The 23,911-nt window shown below is 45.2% G+C and overlaps 1 protein-coding gene across 1 annotated transcript in view; it reads left to right on the top strand.

Annotated features, from left to right (window-relative positions):
• The window catches only part of LOC134019553 (cadherin-4-like), a 178,832-nt gene that overhangs the window by 146,144 nt on the left and 8,777 nt on the right, over window positions 1–23,911 (top strand). Inside the window, 6 exon segments of the mRNA XM_062460512.1 lie at window positions 9,750–9,905; window positions 12,901–13,045; window positions 14,577–14,749; window positions 17,819–17,956; window positions 21,252–21,437; window positions 23,211–23,295. Of these exon segments, the coding sequence (XP_062316496.1) occupies window positions 9,750–9,905; window positions 12,901–13,045; window positions 14,577–14,749; window positions 17,819–17,956; window positions 21,252–21,437; window positions 23,211–23,295 (883 nt within the window).

Below are 23,911 nucleotides of genomic sequence, written 5' to 3'. Positions count from 1 at the left end.
ATTAGGGTCACATCTTCCTCTCGAAACAGTGGAGAACATACAATGTAATCATCATTAAACCCTATAAACACAAGTGTCCACTTCATTAACACTCCTTAACTGCTCCTTAACTCCTTAAATAATGAATGTAAGGTGTGTGTGAACCTTGTAAAGGGGGCACTAACTCATCTCTCACATCAGGCTATAACAATGACGTTGGTTTTGCTGGCTCCATCTCTGGTTAAATGAAACAGTAAATCATGTTTTCTTGAAGACCTCGGAGTTATCTAAGGGTCAAGGACAGCAGTTCTGGCTGTTCTCCTAGTGAATGAGTGGGTCTTTATGAGACAGAGAAATAACAGCTTTACAAACAGCCCTCCTCTGGGCCCTGGAGACCCCACAAAGTAAAGTAACACAACTGAGTATGGTTATTGTTGAAACAATACCTTAGGACCAGTCTAAGAGACAAACAACAAGAGCCCTATGCAGGCAAGGCATAGGGAAAGGACACATCTTACCATTTAAGATGCAGACAGGAAGACAAATACACAGACACAAAGTTTACAACAAGGCTTCACAATGCTACCATTCCTTTTTTTCTGAATGAAATCACAGTCACAAAAACAGGCATTTAGGGGAAATGGAAGAAAAGAGCACTTGCCAGAGAAAAAGTCCTTGGGCATGAGGTTGAATTGAATTGGAGCGCTTTGGATGCCAGTCATTTGATGTAAAATTCTAATCTCACTTAATGTGCTTGTATTTTTTCCATTTCTTCCTCTTTCAGCCTTTCTTACCTCGAGGACATGTGTGAAGGAAATCAAAATTGGGGCCTTTACCAGAAAAATCTGATCCTATTTACTCCGTCATTTAGAAAGAAAGCCCTCCTTCACATTCCGTTCATGTTAATATAATGAATACGGTCACAGGCCTGTGGTGCCTTGTATCCATCTTGTAATAAATCTGTGGGTTTGTATGTGTGTGTCTGTGTGTGTGTGTGCGCATGTATGAGAGGCCGTATAAGCCATAATTCATACTTGGTCTCACATACATGCCATGACCTCACATATATACCATTATACTCTCACATATATACCATTATACTCTCACGTATTTACCATTATACTCTCACATATACACCATTATACTCTCACATACACGCCATGACCTCACATATATACCATTATACTTTCACATATATACCATTATTCTCTCACATATACACCATTATACTCTCACATATATACCATTATACTCTCACATACATACCATTATACTCTCACATATACACTATTATACACTCACATATACACCATTATACTCTCACATATACACCATTATACTCTCACATATACACCATTATACTCTCACATATACACCATTATACTCTTGCACATAAACTGGCATACTCTCTTACACACACAAAAATACCGTCTTATATGCACCATCATACTAAAGTATGACAATATATGTAAGAGACAAATAGTATGTGTGAAACAGAATGTTACTATATGCAAGAGAATAACAGGATGTGTAAGAGAGAATACTTATCTATGTGAGAGAGAATACTTGTCTATGTGAGAGAGAATACTTGTCTATGTGAGAGAGAATACTTGTCTATGTGAGAGAGAATACTTGTCTATGTGAGAGAGAATACTTGTGTATGTGAGAGAGAATACTTGTCTATGTGAGAGAGAATACTTGTCTATGTGAGAGAGAATACTTGTCTATGTGAGAGAGAATACTTGTCTATATGAGAGAGAAGTATTCTCTCTTACACATCCTGTTATTCTCTTGCATATAGTAACATTCTGTTTCACACATACTATTTGTCTCTTACATATATTGTCATACTTTAGTATGATGGTGCATATAAGACGGTATTTTTGTGTGTGTAAGAGAGTATGCCAGTTTATGTGCAAGAGTATAATGGTGTATATGTGAGAGTATAATGATGTATATGTGAGAGTATAATGGTGTATATGTGAGAGTATAATGGTGTATATGTGAGAGTATAATGGTATATATGTGAGAGTATAATGGTATATATGTGAGAGTATAATGGTATATATGTGAGAGTATAATGGTGTATATGTGAGAGTATAATGGTATATATGTGAAAGTATAATGGTATATACGTGAGAGTATAATGGTATATATGTGAGAGTATAATGGTATATATGTGAGGTCATGGTGTGTATGTGAGAGTATAATGGTGTATATGTGAGAGTATAATGGTATATACGTGAGAGTATAATGGTATATATGTGAGAGTATGATGGTATATATGTGAGGTCATGGCGTGTATGTGAGATCAAGTATGAATTAAGGCCTATACGGCCTCTCATACGCATGCGCTGTGCATTCCTTTATTTGTGTGTACAACTCTCCATCTAAAATGGTTCACATCTTGTCAATGAAACTTCTGTTCAGATAAACAGTTTAAGACCAGATAAAGGTGTTATACATTGTCCCTAAACATAGCTGCATCCTTATTGCCTTTCACTTATAAATATCTTTACCAGTAGACCCAGACGCCTGGGATTTCTTTTGGTTTTCAGGAGAAAAGAACATTTCCTCTAACACTCATAAAGCTTTAATATCCCACAATGTTCATAAAGAGTTTTTGAAGTCCCTCCAAGCCTCCAGGCATCTCTGCATCCAGGGACTCGCATACGGCATCATCACAGGCTGTTGTGTTGGGCTGGAAACGTCATTCCATATACGCTGAACTGTTTTAGAGTCTTTAGTTTTCACTGGGCTTCGTGGGATTAATAATACTTGAGGTGATACTGGCCAAGATGTTGGGCTTTGGTCTGTTGCCACTGCGAGGCTTCCAGCTAGCGGAAAGAGGCAGTTGCAGGCCACACACACCTGCGGTGGGCCAGTGCCAGTTTCCACTGGGTTCTGATTAATTTCAGTCATGAAAGGGAGGGTCAGGATATGGCTGTGAAAGTGTGTGAAGACAAATCATCTCAACCCTCCTCCTGAGCTCACAAATAAATGGACACTGGCATAAACAAACACACGCATGCACACAAACACAGACACACACACACCATGTTCTCACACTTCACTCTTTACCCAGGTTCATTTGTCAAAATGACAGCTGGACAGACACAGGCTGAGTGAGAGTTGGCCAAGCAGATTCCCTCCCTGGGTTGAACTGAGCCAAAACATCATGGGAAACATACTGACACAGACTGGAGAAGGCTGTGGTTGGAATGAATGTGTGTGTGTGTGTGTGTGTGTGTGTGTGTGTGTGCGTGTGTGTGTGTGTGTGTGTGTGTGTGTGTGTGTGAGTGTGTGTGTGTGAGTGTTCTAGACACAGCAGTCTGATGTGGTCCAGCTCTATCTCCAGCATGCTTATGCTTGGCATGATGCAGGTTTGGCAAGGAGAAATCCGTTTTGTCAGACATCCAGTCAACATCAAACATGAACACTCCCCCCCACCACCTCTACACCTCTCCATCCCCCAGGCAGCTGTCTACCTGGTGCCACTTCCAAGGTATTTACTCCCCTGGGCAAGAGAAGACACACGCACACACACACACACAGTGCACTATTCACAAGACCAACTGGCTTGATTGGGACCCGGAACAGCATGATGCTTCCTTAGTGTGTGTGTGTGTGTGTGTGTGGTTGGACTGATTGTGGCACATACAGTAAACAGCAATTCACACACTCAAACTACCTTTGTTCAAACCTATATGTGTCTATATGAGTTTTAAGAAGCCATAGGCAAGGTTATAAGTACAAGACGATCGCTATGCTAAACTCTACCCCTCAATAAATATTTTTCCAGCAGCCTATTGTCCCTGCCCTGGCCAATCCAATTGCAGTAGGAACCTTGGCTGCAGTCCCATTGGTCACTAGTCCTCCACAGCCCATTAGAGTTCTGCTGATGTAGTCTATTCAGACACTCTTTTTTTCTCACACTCTCCTTCCTCTGTTTTCTCACTACTCTGCATTTCTCCTCTTCACTGCAGCCTGATAGATTTTGAATGAGAGAGGGAGGGATGGAGGGAAGAATGAAGGGGGGTCAGGAACTGTGTGTGTGTGTGGGGTGGGGGGGGGGAGAGGGTACTGTATATTGTGTGTGAGTGTGTGTGTGTGTGGGGTGGGGGTGAATGGGGGAGAAAAGTGCAGTAGCAGCACATTCACCCCTCTGGCCCCCTCCTCTGAAAGTCCCCCATAGTGTTTTGTCTAATTATCCAGATTGGAAGGGGGTTATGAAGCAGAGGTGGGGTCTTGATATTGTCCTTGTGAATATCTCAGGGACCCACTAAAGAAGTAATTCATGCATCCAGAAGTGATTTCATGATTCAATCAATCTCTTAATGAGAGAAAATTAGAGAGACTAACAAAGAAAGAAAGAGAAAGAGAAAAGAGAAAGATGGTTGCCCCTTCATTCCTAACCCTGGCAGGAGGGGTTGCAGCCTCTCGTCTGCCTCTACAATGCCTACGTTCTCCCATTCTTTCATAGAGGAGAGAGAGTCAAGCCTTTGTTACCTCCCGGGAGAATAGCTTCCCTAATAGGGCGGAAGCCGGCCCTATTCATGACGAGACTCCTTTCACATGTTTTCTAATTGAAAAAGTAATTCACAGCTCAACTTTCATTAGTTCACATTCTTTTCACTAATATTGTCAAGTGGATTATTATTCTTACTCACTGTTGGTCTGCTTGGGTCACCATGCAGTACACAAGGTTTGGTTTGGTTGTTTTCCATGAGGGTGTGAGGAGCAGCAGTGTGGCACTGGCACATCCTCACCTCTCTTTTGTTGACGGTCGTTCCCCTCTGAGCCCCAGTCAGTGTGTGACTCGACGGCCTCTGTCTGTATGCCTCAGAGTAAGCTAGGCTTTATTCTGCTGCACCAGGTAAATATCTACCTGTTTGCTCCAGTCTGTCTGAATATTTGTAGTGTCCCTGTTTGTCTAGCTCCAGCACTGGGGGGATGTTCCAGGATGTAAGGTGCTGGCTGTGTACTCCTGAGGAAAGCTGAAGGTTCTCATCCTGACTCCCTCTCAACCAGTGTCAGTCCTTGAGACGAGCAGGAAGAAGCAGACCACAGCCCCTGACTGGCTCAGTTAGTGTGTGACAGGCCTGCGTGTGTTTGTGTCCCTTACTCTGCTTCAGTCCCTCTGTCAGTAAAAGCCCACGGGTCCCTCTCAATCTCATTTGATTGCTATGTTTCTCTTTTATTTGGAGTACAGATCTGCTGTAGTCCAGCCTAATCCAAAACACAATGTTTTGTTCTCCAAAGATAAATGCAGCTTTTTAGATGTTTCTTCTGTTTTGTAGACATACAGTCTACACCTAAGTGGCTAGTATATTCTATTATTCCGGACACAATATGAAAGTATTTGGGATAAATACTGCACAAAGAACAAAGTATAAAGATTTTCTTTTCATGTAAAAAAAAAGTTTGCAGGCCAGCCAGGACATGATATCAACCCTTCTGGAAGGAGGCCCTCTCGAAGTGTTCTCCATTACCACATTAAAACCTTATTCAATGTTCAAGTAAACATCCGTACTCCATCCTCAGATATCCCTCCTCTGGACAGGTCTGTCTGGCTCAAACAAAGATCATGTTCTAGATTAGGCTGTAACGCTCTAGTTCTCTCTAGAGCGGACACATACAATGGCCTGCAAAACATTTGTACGGCCGTTTCTGCACATGTTCTGATGTTTATCATGTTTTCCAGACTGGAAAAGCTCCTGTCATTCATCTCCTGGGCTGAATGTATGTTCGTACAGTGTATGTATGTTTAGATGTCTTTTTCTGTTGCCATAGTTACACTCACCTCCCCATGTCAGAGTGAGTCTTGTGGTATGTCTTTTTCTTGCTGAGAGTATGTGTACGGTTGGCTTTTATATGTGCATTACCTTCCATTGTTTAGTATGCTCCTCTGTCTCAGTGTGCCCTAGTGAGAAGGCTACAGCGTGGGCAGGGCTCAGAAGGGCTCTTGTACCGGAGATGAAAACACACACAATGGCAGAATGCACTAAGCATTCCAATATCACACAGACCAGGGACATCCTGCCCTGCCCAGGCTTCAAACAGCAAGCCTGAGCTGAACTGGTTTCATCTTCAAACAGCCTGAGCTGAACCTGCTGAAGCCAACCCTTGCAAGGAGAGCAACTCCAAAGCAAACCTCCTCAGCTAATACTGCTAAGGGCTGTGCTACTGCCATAGCCACTTGCAGTTGCTTAGTCCGTCAACAGACATGCCTGTGTTGTGTAGATGGAAGTGCACCTCAGTATTCACAGGTGACTGTAAACACCCACATCACCAGAAGAAGACGGCGCACAAGCACTCCAGCAGCTGATGTTTGGAGTCCGTAGGAGAGATGTTGACAGGGTTCTCCTCTGCTCTCCTGAGACTCCAGAACCTAGCCTGGTAGCAGGAACCAGGGTTTATATTAGTCTTCCTCTTTCTCCTTGTCTTCTCCTCTGCCACCTTGTCCCAGGAGACACGCTAGCATTATCATTTCTCATTTGGTTGAGTTTTATTTATTTATTTTCTGGCAGAAGGGAGCTAAGCTCACCGATAAGATCTCCTTAAGACCCAGACAAGTTGTCAGTAATGATGGGAATTGCTTTGATCCGTCGACAAATAGGTCATTTAGCCAGTGCCTGCTTTCTGGGGATGGATGATACAGTCTCTCTCTCTGTCTCTTTCTCTCTCTCTCTTTATTTCTTTCACTTTTTCTCTTTATAATTTTCTTTCACTCTCACTTTCTTCTCTGTCACTCTCTACAGACACACACATGCACTTCTTTCATAAAGACGATTCAGAACAAAAAAATGAAAAGTTCTATTATTATTATTATTATAGCCTTTTATTATTAAAGTATTTTAAAATGAATCCCTTTACCATTCATTACTCAACATAGAACTACTGAGTATCCAATACTTTAGTGTGTGTTTGCATGTGTGAGAGAGAAAGAGTTACAAGGAGACAAATGTGTTTCCTGATCCATTGTTCATGGAAGCCAGAATGATAGACAGGGATGTTTCTTGTTCAACACATTTCGTCCTTCTGTGTGGGTCTGTATGTGTCCGACTGTACGTGCATCTGGGAGGCCAGGATGACAGTGAGGTGACATAGGTGACATTCCATCTGTCATGCTGCTTGAGAAAGGGAGGAGCAATTACAAAGACTACCACAATAAGAAAAGAAAGAAAATCCAACCAAATAGTTTCGCATTAGTGAAATAAATATAAAAAGGAACCTCCAAACTAAACTACAAATCTGTCCTGGATTCCTTGATTTGATGAATTGCTAAATGTTCTTCAGAATGATAGAACGCTAACAGAATGTGGAACACAAACAGCCACAAACAAACACATGCCGGAAGCCAGTCACTGTAATGATGCTGGCAGTGTCTTAGTATTCCGCTGATGTTGTGTGAACATAGTGGGAGGGAGAGTTAATTGGCTGGATTGGAAACATGCAGCTGATTTCCCCCCCCCCGAAGCAGGAGCATTTGGAAGCGACTGGGAAATAAGGGGGTGGGACAAATCCAGAGGAAATGAAGGAGCGCTATCACTTCCTAACTGGGAAAGGATTTACAGTATATGGCTCTGAGTGATGCAGTCGCATTTTTCAGGCACGATTTCTGTCCTCGTGGAAACCCCCTAAAATAGAGGAAAAGACCTAGTGAGTGAAAATCAGCAAGAGAGACAGAGAGAAAGAAAGACAGTGAGAGGGTATACTGTATGTGTCCGTAGAGTGGCTCTGTGGATGACATCACATCAGGAGCAGTAGTTAAAGTCAATGTCTTTGTCCTGACACACAACATGGAGGAGAAGCTGTGAGAGGCGAGGCGAGGTCATCCTAGCTTGCTGTTTATATTCTGTTTCTTGCATAAGATGGTATTCCTTTCAAGCACTTTTAGCCAATGCCAGCAGTTTGTATTCATATTATCAAACCTGTGTGCAAGTATCTCACTGAACTCATAAGAGGTGATCATAAAATTCCCCTAAGGAGCATTTTAAGTTCACACACACACCCACACAAACATGCATTTCTAAACTGTGTTAGGGTGGTTTCTAAAAGCCCTCCTTGAGTTTGCCCTGATAGCTCATGTTTCCCACAATGTATCAGATTCTGTGCCTGATTGAGTGCTGGGCCGCAGACCTTGTGATGAGATGGGGGCTGCTGGAGGCTCTACCCAACCAGCGTCTCCACAACCAAGCCAAGAAGACTGGAGTGTCGGGTGATGATGGTGATGATGATGACTGGGTGTTTTTGTGCTGCCAGATCTAGTGTAGATGACACCTGATGCTGTGGGTCTTTTCCCTCTCCTTGTTAGGCTCCAGCGAGGCGCTTGGTGGGCAGGAGCCTGGCATGTCAAACACACTGGCAAATTGGTGCCATGAGTGCTGAAAGATGGAGACAACTTTCATGGAGTCTTTCTCTTTAGGGGCACTCATGTGCCTCTCCTGAAATAACTGCTGATTGGAGAAGAGAGTTTGGTCTCTAGGGTAGGAAGGGTGTGTGTGTGCATGTGTGTGTATGTGTGTGTGTGTGTGTGTGTGTATATATATATATATATTTGTGGGGGGGGGGGGGTGTTACTTGGACTTGCTGAAATAGCTGGACTATGCTGGTTTTCTTTTCTCTAATGGAGGGAGATGGGGAGATTGGAGGCTTGGACCTTATTTGGGCGCTAAATTGAAAGACTCCCCGAAATGAGTCCCAATTACTGAGCACTTCAGGCCAAATCACAGGCCTGGCTGTGCACTTAACACACCTCATAGCTCTTTATCTGCTCTGGAAGGCAGGAGTAGGCTGGAGGCCATTATGTACCTCTCCCACATACGCTTCATCCTAGCACGCTGTGTTCTTCACTGTTCTCCAGCTCAGTGTTGTGTGTGTGTGCTGGATGAACGTATACAGTAAGTATGGTATGTTTTTGAAGTGAATCTTGTCATAGGCTTTTCTTTTCAGCAGTTTATCTTTGTTTCCTCAGAAACAGTTTATTCTCCCTTAGCTTGCTGTCACTTCCCTAATTACAGCGCAGAAGAATATAACTCTCCATGTTCATTCACATATTTATCTTTTCTTCTTCTTACAATGTACCAGTTTTCTCAACAGCAATCCAGTGAGTCTTTAAAACTCCAACTGTCTAAGTCACTGAGGAGATGAAAAACGTTATTTGCAAATGTATGTTGATTTCATTTCTCCTCCCCTGAAATGTATTGAATTTCTTTCCTGAAGCACTCCAGTTCTGCCAAACGGAATGCGTTCTGCGTGTGCCGTACTTTAGCAGTAATGAAATCCTTGGGTAGGGCTGGGAGTGCCAAGCCATGATGGATGTGTGTGTGTGCATGTGTGTGTGTATGGTCGTGTGTGTCCCTGTGTGTATTTGTCAGATGAATAATGTACAGTCTCTGATTGCTGCAATGATTGTGCTTGGAAAGGAGCATTGCACTGCCAGCTGCTATATCATGAACTGGACTTGGAATAATAAACATCTTACATATTAAACCAATGGATTAAATTGCACAAAGGAAGTGCGTGTGTAGGTGTGTGTTTGTGTGTGTGTGTGTGTTTTCGCGCTAGCGTCTGTGTGTATGTGTGTGTGTGAGTGTATGTGTGTACGGAAGGCATTGTTTCACTGGATTTGTATTTGAAACATCGCCACATACTACTGTGAACAGCACCGAGCTTTGAATGTGGTTAGTGGAGAAGCACAAACAGCCATGCGCAAAGAAAGGTGGTGTGTTGTGATATCTTTGGTGTGTGTGTTTGTTGTGTTGCAGATCCGGTCGGACCAGGACCGGGACATTTCGATCCGGTACAGCATCACAGGGGTGGGGGCAGACCAGCCCCCCAACGAGGTGTTCAGTATTGACCCTGTGGCTGGGAAGATGTTTGTTACCAAACCTCTGGACCGCGAGCAGCGCTCATCCTACCATGTGAGACACAAATACACACACATGCTCACACACATGCGCACACACAAGTACACGTTAATACGTACATAGTATAGAATTCATTCATTCATTCATTACTATAAAATCATCACTTTAATCTGGCAAGAATTTAGGTCATTTGGCTCATAGGTCACTTTCTCTTTTTCTTATTTGAATGTAAGTTGCAGTTTTGCAGGGCCTGGAGGCCCCACTGTTTCAGCTGGGGTTGAGTAGATTTATGCCTAGGAGAATGTAGGATCGATGGGATGATTTCTAGGAAAGGCCCCGGCTTGGTGACGGCTGCCTGAGTTAGACCCTCTTGCTGGCTGCAGAGGAAAAGCATCCAGGGCAGAACAGATAAGCCTCTGGAGAACAGAGGCAGGAGATGGAGTCTTCTGTGTGAACAGGACACTCCTACCCGTCCCACTGAGGCAGAAACTCAACTGAGATGAGTAACAAAACTTGATTTGAAATAGAGAGGCCTCTGAGGTGTGGATTGGACACTGAGGTCATGGGGATGAATTTCTCAAAGATACTTGGCAGCGAGGTTGATATTTAACATTGGGCATTTATTTAATGAACTGGCTTTGGTCAAAGACAAAAGAAAGCTAAACTTTTCTTACCTCCCAAGTCTTCTGTTCAAAGCAGCCCGTCCAATCAGATACATTTTGAGGACAAAAGAGCTGTAAAAGCAGCAGCAGTCAGCATTGTTTTACTTCCAGTGTTATCTGTATTTGGATGCTGGCCATGTGCCAAATGTTGCTCCATGCATGTTGACTTCTGTTCCTGTGCCTCCACTCTCAAGATAATAACTTTAATTCAGATCCTGAATTACATTTAGCTTTCTTTAAACACGGCGGCAATCTCTGACTCCTGCTGTTATTGAATGGGGAGGGGGCAGGGTGGGGGGTGGAGATAAGGCCCAGGCTGCCAGTGGGGTGGCGTGGTACATTGGCAGTGTGCGGATATTGGGTGCAGGACCAGATCAGACAATACACAGGAAAAAGTAAAGTCAAATTAACCTCACGGAGACCCGGAGATGCAATTTTTGTGAGGTTCAGAGCGAAGACAAGAGGGGAGGGAAACTGATGAGGGGGGGTGGGGGGGGTCGGGGATGGAGAGATCGAAGAGGATATTTACCTGCCACTGCACAGGAAGCGCTAGGGGAAATGCTGCTCATTTCCTGTCACCACCCGACAGCCTCCCTGGCTACAAACTATTTATGCCAGCTGACTGTCAGCCTGTCCAGAGAGACAGAGAGAGGTAGGAATAGATAGGGATGAGTTTGGAGGGGGGGGGGGGCTGTCCCTTTGAACTGCCCATAGTGCCCCAGTGCACAACTAAATAAAGCAGACAGTCACAGTGAGAGAGACAGAAAGAGAGAGAGAGAGTGATCTACATAGATTCTAAAATGTTAAACACTAGCCAGCCTTTCTTTTAGCAACATGGTGATAGAATCAGGGTTCTGGGTGTCCTCCTCTCAAATAACATCCGTTTTAAAATGCCCAAAAGGCACGAGCACCCTGAATAAACCCTGCATGAACTGTCACCCAGAATCCTTGTTTTTGCAGAAAATATGTATTTCATCTGGTAGGCTGTTTGACCCTCTCACAAGCTTTGTGAAGACAGACCACACTGTTCAGAAATCTCAACATTTCCCTCACAACCCAGTTACATTATTTTGATTTTACTACTACGGCTCTCATCCAAACATTTTGCTTGCACATTTCTTGAAAGGGAAAAATCCCTGCACATGCTTGTCAGCCCATATTGATTTCAGTATTAATTCCATGTCCAAACTTTGTGAGAAATCCGAGAATTGGCGTCATTATTGATCTTGATGGAACCAGCCAGCATCTCAGATCAACTAACTGCGTTTGTGATATTGTAGAGAGGTTAAGAGATTTTAGGATTCCTGCTCAAACAAACTGGACAAAATGTTGGCCTGAGATCTAAGACTATGAGACAAACATTAGGTATTTTAAAGTGAGCCAGTTCTTGTGATGTTAGTTTTTTTGCCTTATTTGTATGAACAAGTTGTGAGGATTAGGTGTAGCAGAGATAAGAGTGCTTTGTTGGTACAGTTGGAGGCAGGAAACTGTATAAACCTTCCTTTATTTTTTCTCCCCTCCACTATGTGCTATGTTATTGAAGCTGGAGGGTGTGCTTACAACTGGGTTGTTTTCTTCTTATTTGGCCAAAATATTTCTGAATTTGGCCTTTACTGTTGTAGCAATATTAAGAACTACCCTAAGGTGTAGTCAAGGTTGCAATACTGGGTCCCAACTGTTTGAGCTTTGTTATGTGTGTGTTAAAAAAGCACAGCTAGCTTCCCAACTAATAAGCCAGAGAGGACTTCTAAGCTGCACCTGAATCCCATTAACTGTGCAGATCTGCTGAGCATTGTGGGGGTGGTAGTTCTGGGAGCAGGATGGCCTTGTGACCTTTATCTTAGCTCTGTGTGCTTTGCAAATGGCAGTCACCTTGCTACACGGAAAGCTGCCTGCTTCTTATTCATTGTTTGTTCATGTCATTCCCTCGCTCTCCTCCTCTCCCCTGAGTGGAAACAGATGGGGGAGGGAGGAATGTAGGTTTGGTTCAATGCCAGTATACATGTAAAACTATGTTTGATAGAGTTCAGACTTTCACTGCTATGATAAAACAACAATAGGTACATAAGGAATGGCTTATCGGACACATAGGGCTGCTATCTGACTTGTAAACAAAGTCAGATTGCATAAGTAGCTTTGTCTGCATTGAATAAAAGTGTTGTTTTCTCTATACTACACACCCCAAGGCTGGGTGCCAATGTCAATGTTACTTATAGCAATAAATAAAGAAAAGAGTCATAAACTCCAAAAAGAAATATACAATGTGCACTGAAAATATACTGCTCATACAGTGGTTCTAGGCAAGTCATTAAAGAAATGTCTGACTGTTGAAGAATCTCACAAACTTCTGTCCTTCATGACCTCTGACCTCTTTGTGTCCTCCCCAGCTGCGGGCCCATGCTGTGGACATGAACGGGAACCAGGTGGAGAACCCCATAGACCTGTACATCTATGTCATCGACATGAACGACAACCGACCCGAGTTCAAGAACCAGGTCTACAATGGCTCTGTGGATGAAGGCTCCAAGCCAGGTACAGCCTGAGGGAGGGAGGGAGGGAGGGAGGGAGGGAGGGAGGGAGGGAGGGAGGGAGGGAGGGAGGGAGGGAGGGAGGGATGAGTGGTTGAAGGGATGGTTGGACTGAGTAATAATAAAAAGAAGGGAACTGTGCCTGAAAGACATAAACAGGGAAATAAAAGAAAGGAAATGAGGGATGAAGGTGAAGGAGGGACCAATGAATGACCAGTGTAGAAAAGAGGAGTACCAGTGAATCTGTCTGGCATCAGAACGTTTCTCCATTCCGCTGTAGGGATCTCCAAGGCAGAGGGATGGCATCAGTGAGCCTGTTGTAGTGCTGCCCATAAAGATGTGATGCTGTGGCCAGAAGGAATATGCAGGATTAAATGTACCTCGCAGTCATACCACTGGCTCATTTTAGGTGTTGTTTCACAGCAGAAGAATCAGGAGATGAGGTCTGTGTGTGCGTATGTGTGTGTGTGAGTGAATGTGTGAATGTGTGAATGTGTGTGTGTGGTTGATGAGCCAAGGCTTATTGCACCACACCAGAGATGCAGTGAAGAGGTTTCCAGGTGCTCTCTGCAGCCTTCATCCCTTACTTTCTCTCTGTCTCTCTCGTTCTGCTTATCCAGAGGCTATTGTGCTGCACCACTCCCTAACCGCCATTTCCTTGCACAGACACACACACACACATACACAATGTACATTCCAGGGAACCTCTGTGGCAGCATGTGTGACATTCAGCCAACAATAATCATAAAAAAGGGTTTAAGAATTTAGAGCTCCAGTGATTTCAATGGAAAGCCAATTACAGACTTGAATTAGTTTCCAAATTAAAGAGTCATTAAAGGGACCTAATCCTGTCAGGGACAGAGCAGGACGACCATACAAAGGGTCCACATTAAGCCCCCGAAGAGTGCTTCGTAATGAAATTACCCAGGCGATTGGTGACACGATGTGATTCTCCATCTCTCTCTTTCGATCTCTAGAGAGAGAGATCGCTGACAGATTGATGGTCTCCTCACTTGGAACCAAACCAAACATGGAGTGTTTTCTCCTCCTCTCTCTCCTCCATTCCTTTCCCCTTCATCCCTTCCTCCATGTCTTTCTTCTCCTTCCTCTCGGAGCCCTTTGTAACCCTCCTTTGCTCTCTCTGAGCCATTGACAAATGTTGCTTTGAAATGTAATGAAGTTTGAAATGGGAGCTGTGGTTACAATTATCCTCAGACAGAGGCTGTCACAAGGATGATATCAGTATCTCTGCCAATTAGGATGGCTGGAAACCCCCGGCTGCAGAGGGAGACGGAGAGGAGACAGGGGCCGGTGAGAGAGTGGGAGAGAGAGATAGAGAGATAAAGCAACTTAGGAAGACAGTCAGCAGAGGGAGATAAAGAGGGATGGAGATGCAGAGACCTGAGAGAGACAGTGAATTTAATGAGGAGAGAAGGTACTTGTCGGGTAGTGTGCATTTGTGTGTGTGTGTATGTGTGTGTCTATACCCGACTGTGTATAATAATAATCTACTATATTTGCCTTGTTTTTGTCAGGGTCGTATGTGATGCATGTGTCAGCATTTGATGCTGATGACAACACGACGGCTAACGGGATGGTGCGCTACCGGATCCTGTCCCAGACGCCCCACACCCCCATCCCCAACATGTTCACCATCAACAGTGAGACCGGCGATATCGTTACCGTGGCAGCAGGCCTGGACCGAGAGGTAAACCTGTACCCATAATGCACTGTCCTGTACTTCCTGCATCATAAGGCTCTTTGCGGATCTTGCAAAGTAATATCCTTGCACCAGAATAGGCTGCTGACTGGAGGTTCTTTGTCTTTTTTAGAATCTGTTTAATGTGTCTATTTGCAAGCCCAACACACACACACTCACACATACAGTATACACACACACACTCGTGCACACGCACACACAAGCACAAAGACTCAGTCTAAATGGTCCCTTTTGCGGTCACCTTGTTTATAGAGCTGTCATGTTATGACAGGATCCAAACATGTTTATTCTCCCAGCGACATGGACGCACCAGTGACAACTTAGTAAAGATCTCCCCGCCCAATAATCCTTCATCCCCAACTGTCAACACTGACAGAGCCATTACCACACATCTGAGACTACTGGGCATCAGGTGTGTGTGTACGTGAGACAGAAAGAGAGAGTGTGTGTGTGTGTATGTAAGACAGACAGAGACAGAGACAGACAGAGACAGAGAGAGAGAGAGAGAGAGAGAGAGAGAGAGAGAGAGAGAGAGAGAGAGAGAGAGAGAGAGAGAGACACAGAGAGAGAGAGAGAGAGAGAGAGAGAGAGAGAGAGAGAGAGAGAGAGAGAGAGAGAGAGAGAGAGAGAATGCCTTTGACACCAGTCAGAGACTTGCATTATATATATTCACTCTCAAAGACAGACACATGGGTAGTAGAGAAGGAGAGAAAACAAAGACATGAGTGACATCTTGAAACATGAATTAGAATGTAATTTAGAAGAAATGAAAAATAAGATTGATGAAGACATCAAACCAAATGTGATATGTGATGCCAAGTGAGAATGATAGAGAAGGAGAAGGACAAAGAAAATGAGAGTTAAAATGAGACAGAAGAGGACACTGTAGCAGCAGCATCACAGGTCTGTTTCCCTCTCTCTTACTGGTCTTTCTCTCTCTTACTGGTCTCTCTCTCTCTCTTACTGGTCTCTCTCTCTCTCTCTCTTACTGGTCTCTCTCTTTCTTACTAGTCTCTCTCTCTCTTACTGATCTCTCTCACTATCTCACTGGACTCTCTCTCTTACTGATCTCTCCCTCTCTCATACTGGTCTCTCTCCCTCTCTCTTACTGGTCTTTCTCCCTCTCTCTTACTGGTTGCTTTCCCTCTCTCTTACTGGTCTCTCTCCATCTCTATAACTGGTCTCTCTCCCTCTCTCATACTGGTCACTCACTCATAATGGTCTCTCCCTCTCATACTGGTATCTCTATCTCATAATGGTCTCTCTCCCTCTCTCATACCGGTCTGTCTATCTCTCTCATACTGGTCTCTCTCTTTCTCTCTCACATAATGGTCTCTCTCTCTCTCTCATACTGGTCTCTCTCCCTCTCTTACACTGGTATCTCCCTCTATCATACTGGTCTCTTCCATTGGTCTGCATCCTGTCACTCCTGCTCTGTGTTTAAACCTAACCATGAAAGAAATGCACCCACAATGTTGCACAATTCTCTGATTCACCAAAAAAAAATTTGCATCAGAAAGTTTTACTGTGCTTTCTTACAGAAGAGATAAGAAAGCCCTTTGCCTTGCAGAAACATGAGTGCATAAATACATAAATATGAACAGTATAGAAGACAGCATACTGGACTGTTTAGGCAGAGTTTAATTCAGATCTCTGTTGGTTGAATTGTTAAAGAGAGAAAAGGTGTGCCCCTTCCATTCCCTCTACTTTTTATTGACCTGTGTGTGTGTGTGTGTGTGTGTGAGTGTGTATGGGCAGAATAGTGTGTGTGAGTGTGTGGATGTGTGGATATGGGTGCAGTAGACTAATGAGATGGAAGGACCTCCCTCCGGTATTCCACATAATTACTTACTTGTCTAGTTAGTGAGATTGGTGCGCGTGTACAATAACACTGATAAGACAGACTGTCTTAAACAAGATAACAAGTGTGTGAGCGGGTGTGCGTCCGTGTGTGTGTGTGTCCGTGTGTGTCTGTGTGTGTCTGTGTGTGTTAAGTGGATAGCGGTGTCTGCTCCTGGTCAGGTGTGAGCAGAGCTGAGTTAAGCCTAATAGGGATATTTACTCAGTCATTAGCAGGTGAGGAAGACACTGGGAGTGTAATTGGGACTCCTAGGGAATAGACACATTACCCTGACAGTTCCTGCTCCCAGCCCTCCGGCCCTCCTGCAACCTATTAACTACACCCTGGGACAGACAGGAGAAGAGATGGGAAGGCTCTCACAGCCTTACTCACACACACATACACAGGCATGTGTGGCAGTTACAGTTGCAATTTAAGATTAAAAGCCTCTTTTCTTACACAAAACTAATAGTAAAACAGATCCTTATTGTGGGTCTCACATTAGTTTTTGGCATCCCTGTATAGACTTGATCATTCATAAAAACTATTAGAGCAGTGAGCAAACATGCCTGAAGCTTTGTTTTGCCTAGTTGAGCACAATGTCACCTACTGCAGGTAGAACACTGTGGGGAGGTCTAAGGATGTTTCATATGAATGATCACATTAGCATTCCCCCCAACAATCAACATGTCGAAGCATTGGAACAACATGTTTCCACATTTGTCCTTAAGAAAGATATACACTGATGAGCCAAAACGTGATGACCCCTCACATGTGAAGCATCTTACGTTGATCATCAATTTGACACATGCCACCTACCTAAATATCACTGGAGACCACATACATGCCTTCATGTGAATGGTGTTCAGGTGTGTAGAGTGCTTCCCTTGGTGAGTCGGCGCTGTTTGTCAGCATACAAAGGACCAACAGCACATTGTGTAGGTGATCACAATGTTTTGGTTCATCTGTATTTGCAAAAAAGGATCAATCATGCCTGTTTCTTGTTTGTGCATGTGTGGGGGGTTCATCACCATGGACACCTCCTTACACCAGCACGCTGTCCTGTGTTCCCCAGAGACACTGGGGTTTTAACTTCAGCACCATGGACAGCGCACATGTATAGTTTTTCAGGAGGCTTTGCTACTAGCAATGCTACTGTTTTTTTTTCCTTATCTTCAGTGTTTGTGTTCCTCTCTCTCCCTCTCCTCTCTCTACAGAAAGTGTCCCAGTACAGCATCATTGTGCAAGCTACTGACATGGAGGGCAACCTGAACTTTGGTCTGTCCAACACGGCCACCGCCATCATCACCGTCACAGACATCAACGACAACCCCCCTGAGCTCACCTCCAGAACCGTGAGTATAGGAGAGGCAGAAAGGCAGAGAGGCAGAGAGGGAGATAGGATTGGAGTAGAGAGGGAGGAGGGAGGCGGTGTGACAAGAATGGGTCTCTTTTACCTTGCCATCATCAATAACTGTCTACAAGCGTTCTCATTTGCAAGACAAACAAGACCGCTCTCTCTCTCTCCATCTGTCTCTCTTTCTTTATCTCTCTCTCGCATTCAAAGACACACCAGGAAATACACAAACCGCAGAGTTAGATGTGTAAAGAATATCTAACCAATGTCATGAAATATTATCAGCAGAATAAGTCCCTAATGATGACATGCAGTATTCACAGAGTACAGAAGATCTGCTTGGAAAGCTTTAGAACGCCTGTCTGGGGGTGTGGACTGTCACTTTATTATCAGCCCCCATGGAGAGAGTGTTGAAGGAGGAGGTGAAGGGAATGAGGTCCATGTATCCATTTAGTTTGGAGCAGATGTGGCCTTGCTTTATGTTTGCGTGTGTGTTTGTGTGTATATGTGTTTGTTTGTTTGTTTGTCTCTGTGTGCAAGCGTGTGTTTGTGTCAACGCATAGCCGTTTGTCTCATTAACCCAAGGTCAGTCATTAAGGTGCTCTGTGGCCTCCCAGCCCCAGGGGGCGATCTGGACTGATTAGTACAGCTGTTTAGAGCTGTGCAGCTACAAGTAGCAGCTTATACAGGTGGAGTGCCTCACGGCATAATCATTAAATGCCCGGTGAGAGGTTAGATGGAGAAGTGAGAAAGAAGGAGAGTAAGACAGAATACCAAGACAACGGGGATGACAACACATGTGTGAGGGAGTGCCGGAGCGTGCTGGAGAGTGCCAGAACGTGCTGGAGCACATGGGAAGAGAGAGCACATCTGAAGAGAGTAATGACAATGATGAACATACTTTTACTCTACACTCACTAACTGGTCTCAAGCAGTGGCCTCATGGGTAGATTAGGTCCTTAGTCATGGTAACGGCTACAGTAACAGTACATAGCAGAGTTAGCCTTAGCATTCACCGGGGGGCCATTAAGGCCTTTATGATGATGAGTTAGCATCACTGCTAAGTATGCTTCGAGACACAGCTCATCAGTGAGTTGGTACACAGCTCCCCATACAGCAGGACAAGCAGAGAGAGAGGGGGAAGGAACAGGGGCTAAGGGAGTGATGGAGGCAGGACAGTGAGAGGCTGTAAGGATGCACTCCAGGGACTAGGAGCAGAAGTCAGTCATGGCTGCTTCTCTCAGCATCTTCCAGCATGATGTTGCATATTGATGGTAGTGATCAGTATGAGATTGAATCTCATCTCCTGGAGAGTTGGGTGTTTAAGTGCATTTCAATCATCTCCCCAGATGGGGTTCAATGTTATGTTGGATATTGATGACTACGGCCCCCTTATCTGTGGGGGTTAGTGTAAAGTCGGGGTGCAGGGTAGAGCCATTACAGGAGAAGGCTCTGTAAAAGCTGTTTCGTAAACGAATGCAAGCTATTATGTAAATATTTATTATTTGTAAGAAAGCCCATAAATCGATCAAAGTGTCCCAGAAATAGAAAGTTTGGGGAATTTCTCTTTAATGTTAGACATTAATATTTAATCAATCCTATCTGAAGCTGGCCTAGTTTTCACATGCAGTGGTGGTGTTTATGTGTCTGAGAGTGTGAGTGTCCTTGACTGTGTGAATGTGTCTGTCTGTCTGTCTGCAATAAAAGCATGAAATTCATGCACGTTTTCAATTCCTGACAAGACAAAGATATTTATACTAATGACATACACAATAACACAATATTTGAAGTTTGTGTCTGATTGTGTGTGCGTGCGTGCCTGCGTGTGTGTGTGTGTGTGCAGGAGGGAGGGCCAACCCCTAATAAGAGTGCTTGGTTGGTTTAGCCCCTTTTCTCCTTATTTTGCAGCAGGGGTCAGATGCAGTGTCAGGCAGAATAAGAGAGACACAGAGATATGTGAACGAGAGGAGAGAGAGAGAGAGAGAGAGAGAGAGAGAGAGAGAGAGAGAGAGAGAGAGAGAGAGAGAGAGAGAGAGAGAGAGAGAGAGAGAGAGAGAGAGAGAGGAAAGGTCAGATTTGTCAGGGACTGCTGGAAGTATGCAAGTCTGCTACTGTTGTTCTGTTGCTGTGACTCTGAGTTTGGAAGTGGTGATTGTTGTCCCTGAATGTGTTTTTCTTCACTACTATTTGATGAACAGGCTTAAATGATTCCCCTGGTCATTACAGTAACAAAGAGCAGACTCACATATACGCACACGCACGCACATACATACATACACACACACACACACACACACACACACCCTGCTGTGTTATCTGGTCCAAGCAGTGAGTCTGGACCACCCGGACCTGTCTCTGTTGTCTTCAGAATGTCATCGAGTCTCAGAACCAGCCCTGTGACACAGCCGTCTTATCTGCCAGGGCCTGGTTACCACAACGCTGGGTGTGTTGGCAGGGTATTATGGGCTGTGGGAGAGCTTCGGTCCTGGCTTTGCTCTCTGATATCCCCACACTCTCATAAGAGGCTCAACCACTCCTTCACGCCTGTTACCCAAGGCGACATGGTGACTGTTGCCGTGTGATGGGATGAAGAAACCCTAACGCCAGTCTGTCCCCTGTGCCCCTCCGTGGCAGTGTAGGTGGTGGTAGGGTGGCTGCGACAGGGGCGAGGAGAAAGGAACAAGTGTCGCTGGTGGGTGTGTGCGTGGGTGTCTTTCCCTGAGCCTGTGCAGCCTTGATCAGCCCGTCAGCCACCCTGACAGACACATGACAGACAGAGACTCCCTCCTCCTCCGAGCTTATCAGGACACAGCACGTGTTAGTACAGCGAGGGGACATCATAAAGCCGCTCTCTCTTTATGTGTGTCTCTCTTTGTGTGTGTGTGTGTGTGTGTTTGTGTGTGTCACACAAACACACACACACACTCACACACTCTCACACTGCTGTCTAAACCCCCATAGCTGGCCCTTTCTCTCTCTCTAACCCTCCCCCACGTTTGAGGGTGTTGCAAAGCAACAGAGAAAACAATCCTGGATGTTCCTGGACAGTCAGGTCTGCGTGGAGGTGTTTCCTGCTCTGGTGTTCACTGGACAGTTGTACATAATGTGGGAGGAGAAGGACAAGGAGGAAGTAGGGTGCCTGGAGGGAAATGGGAGGGATGTGAGGAAGAAGGGGAGGGGTAGCAGGAGGGGAGGGGTAGAAGGAGGAGGAACAGGAGAGGTAGGGTAGGGAGAAGTGGTGAGGAAGGTAAGGTCATTTCCAGCTCTAATATCTTTGTGTCCCTCTTTGACAGTTTCCTGGAGAGGTTCCAGAGAACCGCGTGGGACTGGTGGTGGCCAACCTGACCGTCATCGACCGTGACCAGCCTCATACACCCAACTGGAATGCCGTCTACAGGATCATCAGCGGTGACCCTACAGGTCACTTCACCGTCCACACTGACCCCGTCACTAACAACGGCATGGTCACCGTGGTGAAGGTACGGCTTCAGCCAACCTGCACACAGATCTAGTCACATAAGGACAGACTCGATACTTTACTGCAGGCCACTATGCCCTTCAGACACATGCACGGCACAGACACACACACACCTACACACATTCACAATGGCTACCCATTGCAGCAAATTAGATATTGATTTCTCAATTACAAAGGGGCTGGTTTTTATGCACTCATAATGTTCCAGCTACTTCTGTAAGTGGTTATACCAACAGAGCCTTGTCTTGTAAGTAGCTACAGGGTGTGTGTTGATCTCGTAGTCCGGGTACTGTTGTCTTACTTGTACTCAAGGATAGGGCCTATAAGGGAAACTCGCTTCTACATACATTATGCAAGACTGCTCTATGTAGGCCTGTGAAAATGTGTGTTTGAACTTATGTGTGTGCGTGCTTGCATGCACAAATTTGTGTGCATCTAAAATTCAGAAATAATGTGTTATTGGAGATAGCATGTTTTTCTGTGTGACTCTTTATATCTCGGTGAAAGCTTCTATCTACCAATAACAACAGTTTAATCCCCCCGGCACCTCCAGCTCTGAGCACTGGCATTTTTCTTCTCTTCATTACCTCTAGATGACTGCTTTTTATAATCCTCTCCTCTTCACCCTGTCCCTGATGTAAAATTCAGCAGGCAGGCGGGTGGCCAGCCATAAGCTGCCATGGTAACCCATGGGAGGTTTATCAGGAAATCAAGAAATAAAAGACAAGACCCCCCCGGGACGAGGAAGAATACACTGTCTCTAGTAAACAGGCAGACTGGGAGTCTCTCTCTGTCATTCTCTGCTAGAATGGCTACCTAGTCAAATCTCTTTCGTATCAGACAAGCTAGGTAGCGCAACGCCGCAGCACAGGTAGCAGGGGAAGTGCATTAGTATTGATGGCGTGTGTGTTTACCAGACCTGGCTTCCTGGCTGCTCCAGCACAAGCCCATCAGCATCACACCCTGACACACAGATCTCTCACCAGAGACCAGGGCTCTCCTCCTCTGTAAACAAGAGCCCAGGTCTGCAGCAGAGCATGTTACACATTTAGAGTGCTCTCTGGGGAGGCCATGAGACAGCCCTGGGAACCTGGATAAGATGAGAGACAACTCTCTCACACACAGGCACACACGCTGGCCTGTAATGACTCATTAGGATATGTAAATCACACAGGAGCACACAGGATGATAGTGTGAGTGACTGGGGAGGGAGGGTGGGGACGGGTGGGGTGGGAGGGAGGAAGGAAGGAAGGAGGCCATGAGGATTTCAGAAGACTGAGGGAAGAGGCAGGTGAAATGAAATGAGGATAGTGGAAAGGACGGAGGTGATGGAGAGATGTAAAGTGATGGGGAAGGAGTGCAGGCCATATGTTTGACCCGTGAGCCCTCTGGCTTTCTTTGGTCTGACAAGGATGTGTGTGTGTTGACCTCCCTGTGCTCTGAATATCACTGGCTGGGGATCAAAGAGCACCAAGCGTGGTCAGCCTTCTGATAGATTCCCAACACATTGCAGGATCACTCCACACAGACACACACAAACACACACACACCCACACAGACACTCCACACACCACACACACACACACACACCCACAGACACTCCACACACACACACACACACACACACACACACACCCACAGACACACACACACACACACTCTCCAACCTAGCTAGCTCCCAGTCCAATCAATCCATCAACAAAGCTACTTGATCATGAATGCTTTTTTTTTACATCACCACTGTGTCCGTTAACTGTTATCTCCAACACTGCAGCACACAGACGTGCTCCCCATCCACATCCCCATCCAACACACAGACATCAGCCTCGTAGCGCTGAACACCCGGGGAGGGGCTGCTCGTGTGTCACAAGGACAAGCAGCATATTAGCTGTTTGGTTGTTGTTGAAACTGCTTTAGTGTGGTCTTCATCAGGAGCCGGGAGCTGTCAGTCGGTTTTAGATTCAGCCAGCATCTCTCCTGCCACTCCCCCCCCCCACCACACACACACGCACACACACACACACACATAGATGGACTGCAGCTTGTTAGAAAAACACACACACAGCAGGACCAGCATGGGCCATGGCAGCAGCCTATGAATAGTTTAAGGCCTGCCATCTCTACTTAGTGTTAGCTTGGTAATTCCAGGTATGGGGGACAGAGGTCCCTGAGAGTTGAGCGAAAGGTCCTGTTCACATGGAGCTGAGCAGTGAACTCAGCACCGCGCAATGCCATTATTTCCTTTATCATCGACAGGACTCAAAGCAGGCTCCCTGTGTGGAGAGCTTACAGGTGGAAGACAGGGGGAACTGGAGAGGAATGTTGAAGTGTTCAGGGGATGTGGGTTTAAGATGCAGAGTGTAACCTACTTCATCCCTCTCCTTCCCTCAACTCTGTTTGCTTCTCCTCCTGATTCCAGTCGCTGAAAGCATCCTTCTCTAGATGTGTCTATCATTCCCCCCCTCTCTTTTTGTT

This window comes from Osmerus eperlanus, chromosome 4 (genome assembly GCF_963692335.1).
Source record: "Osmerus eperlanus chromosome 4, fOsmEpe2.1, whole genome shotgun sequence".
NCBI lineage: Eukaryota > Metazoa > Chordata > Actinopteri > Osmeriformes > Osmeridae > Osmerus > Osmerus eperlanus.
Note: the sequence above shows the minus strand (reverse complement) of the source record. Positions and strands in the feature narration are given on the sequence as shown.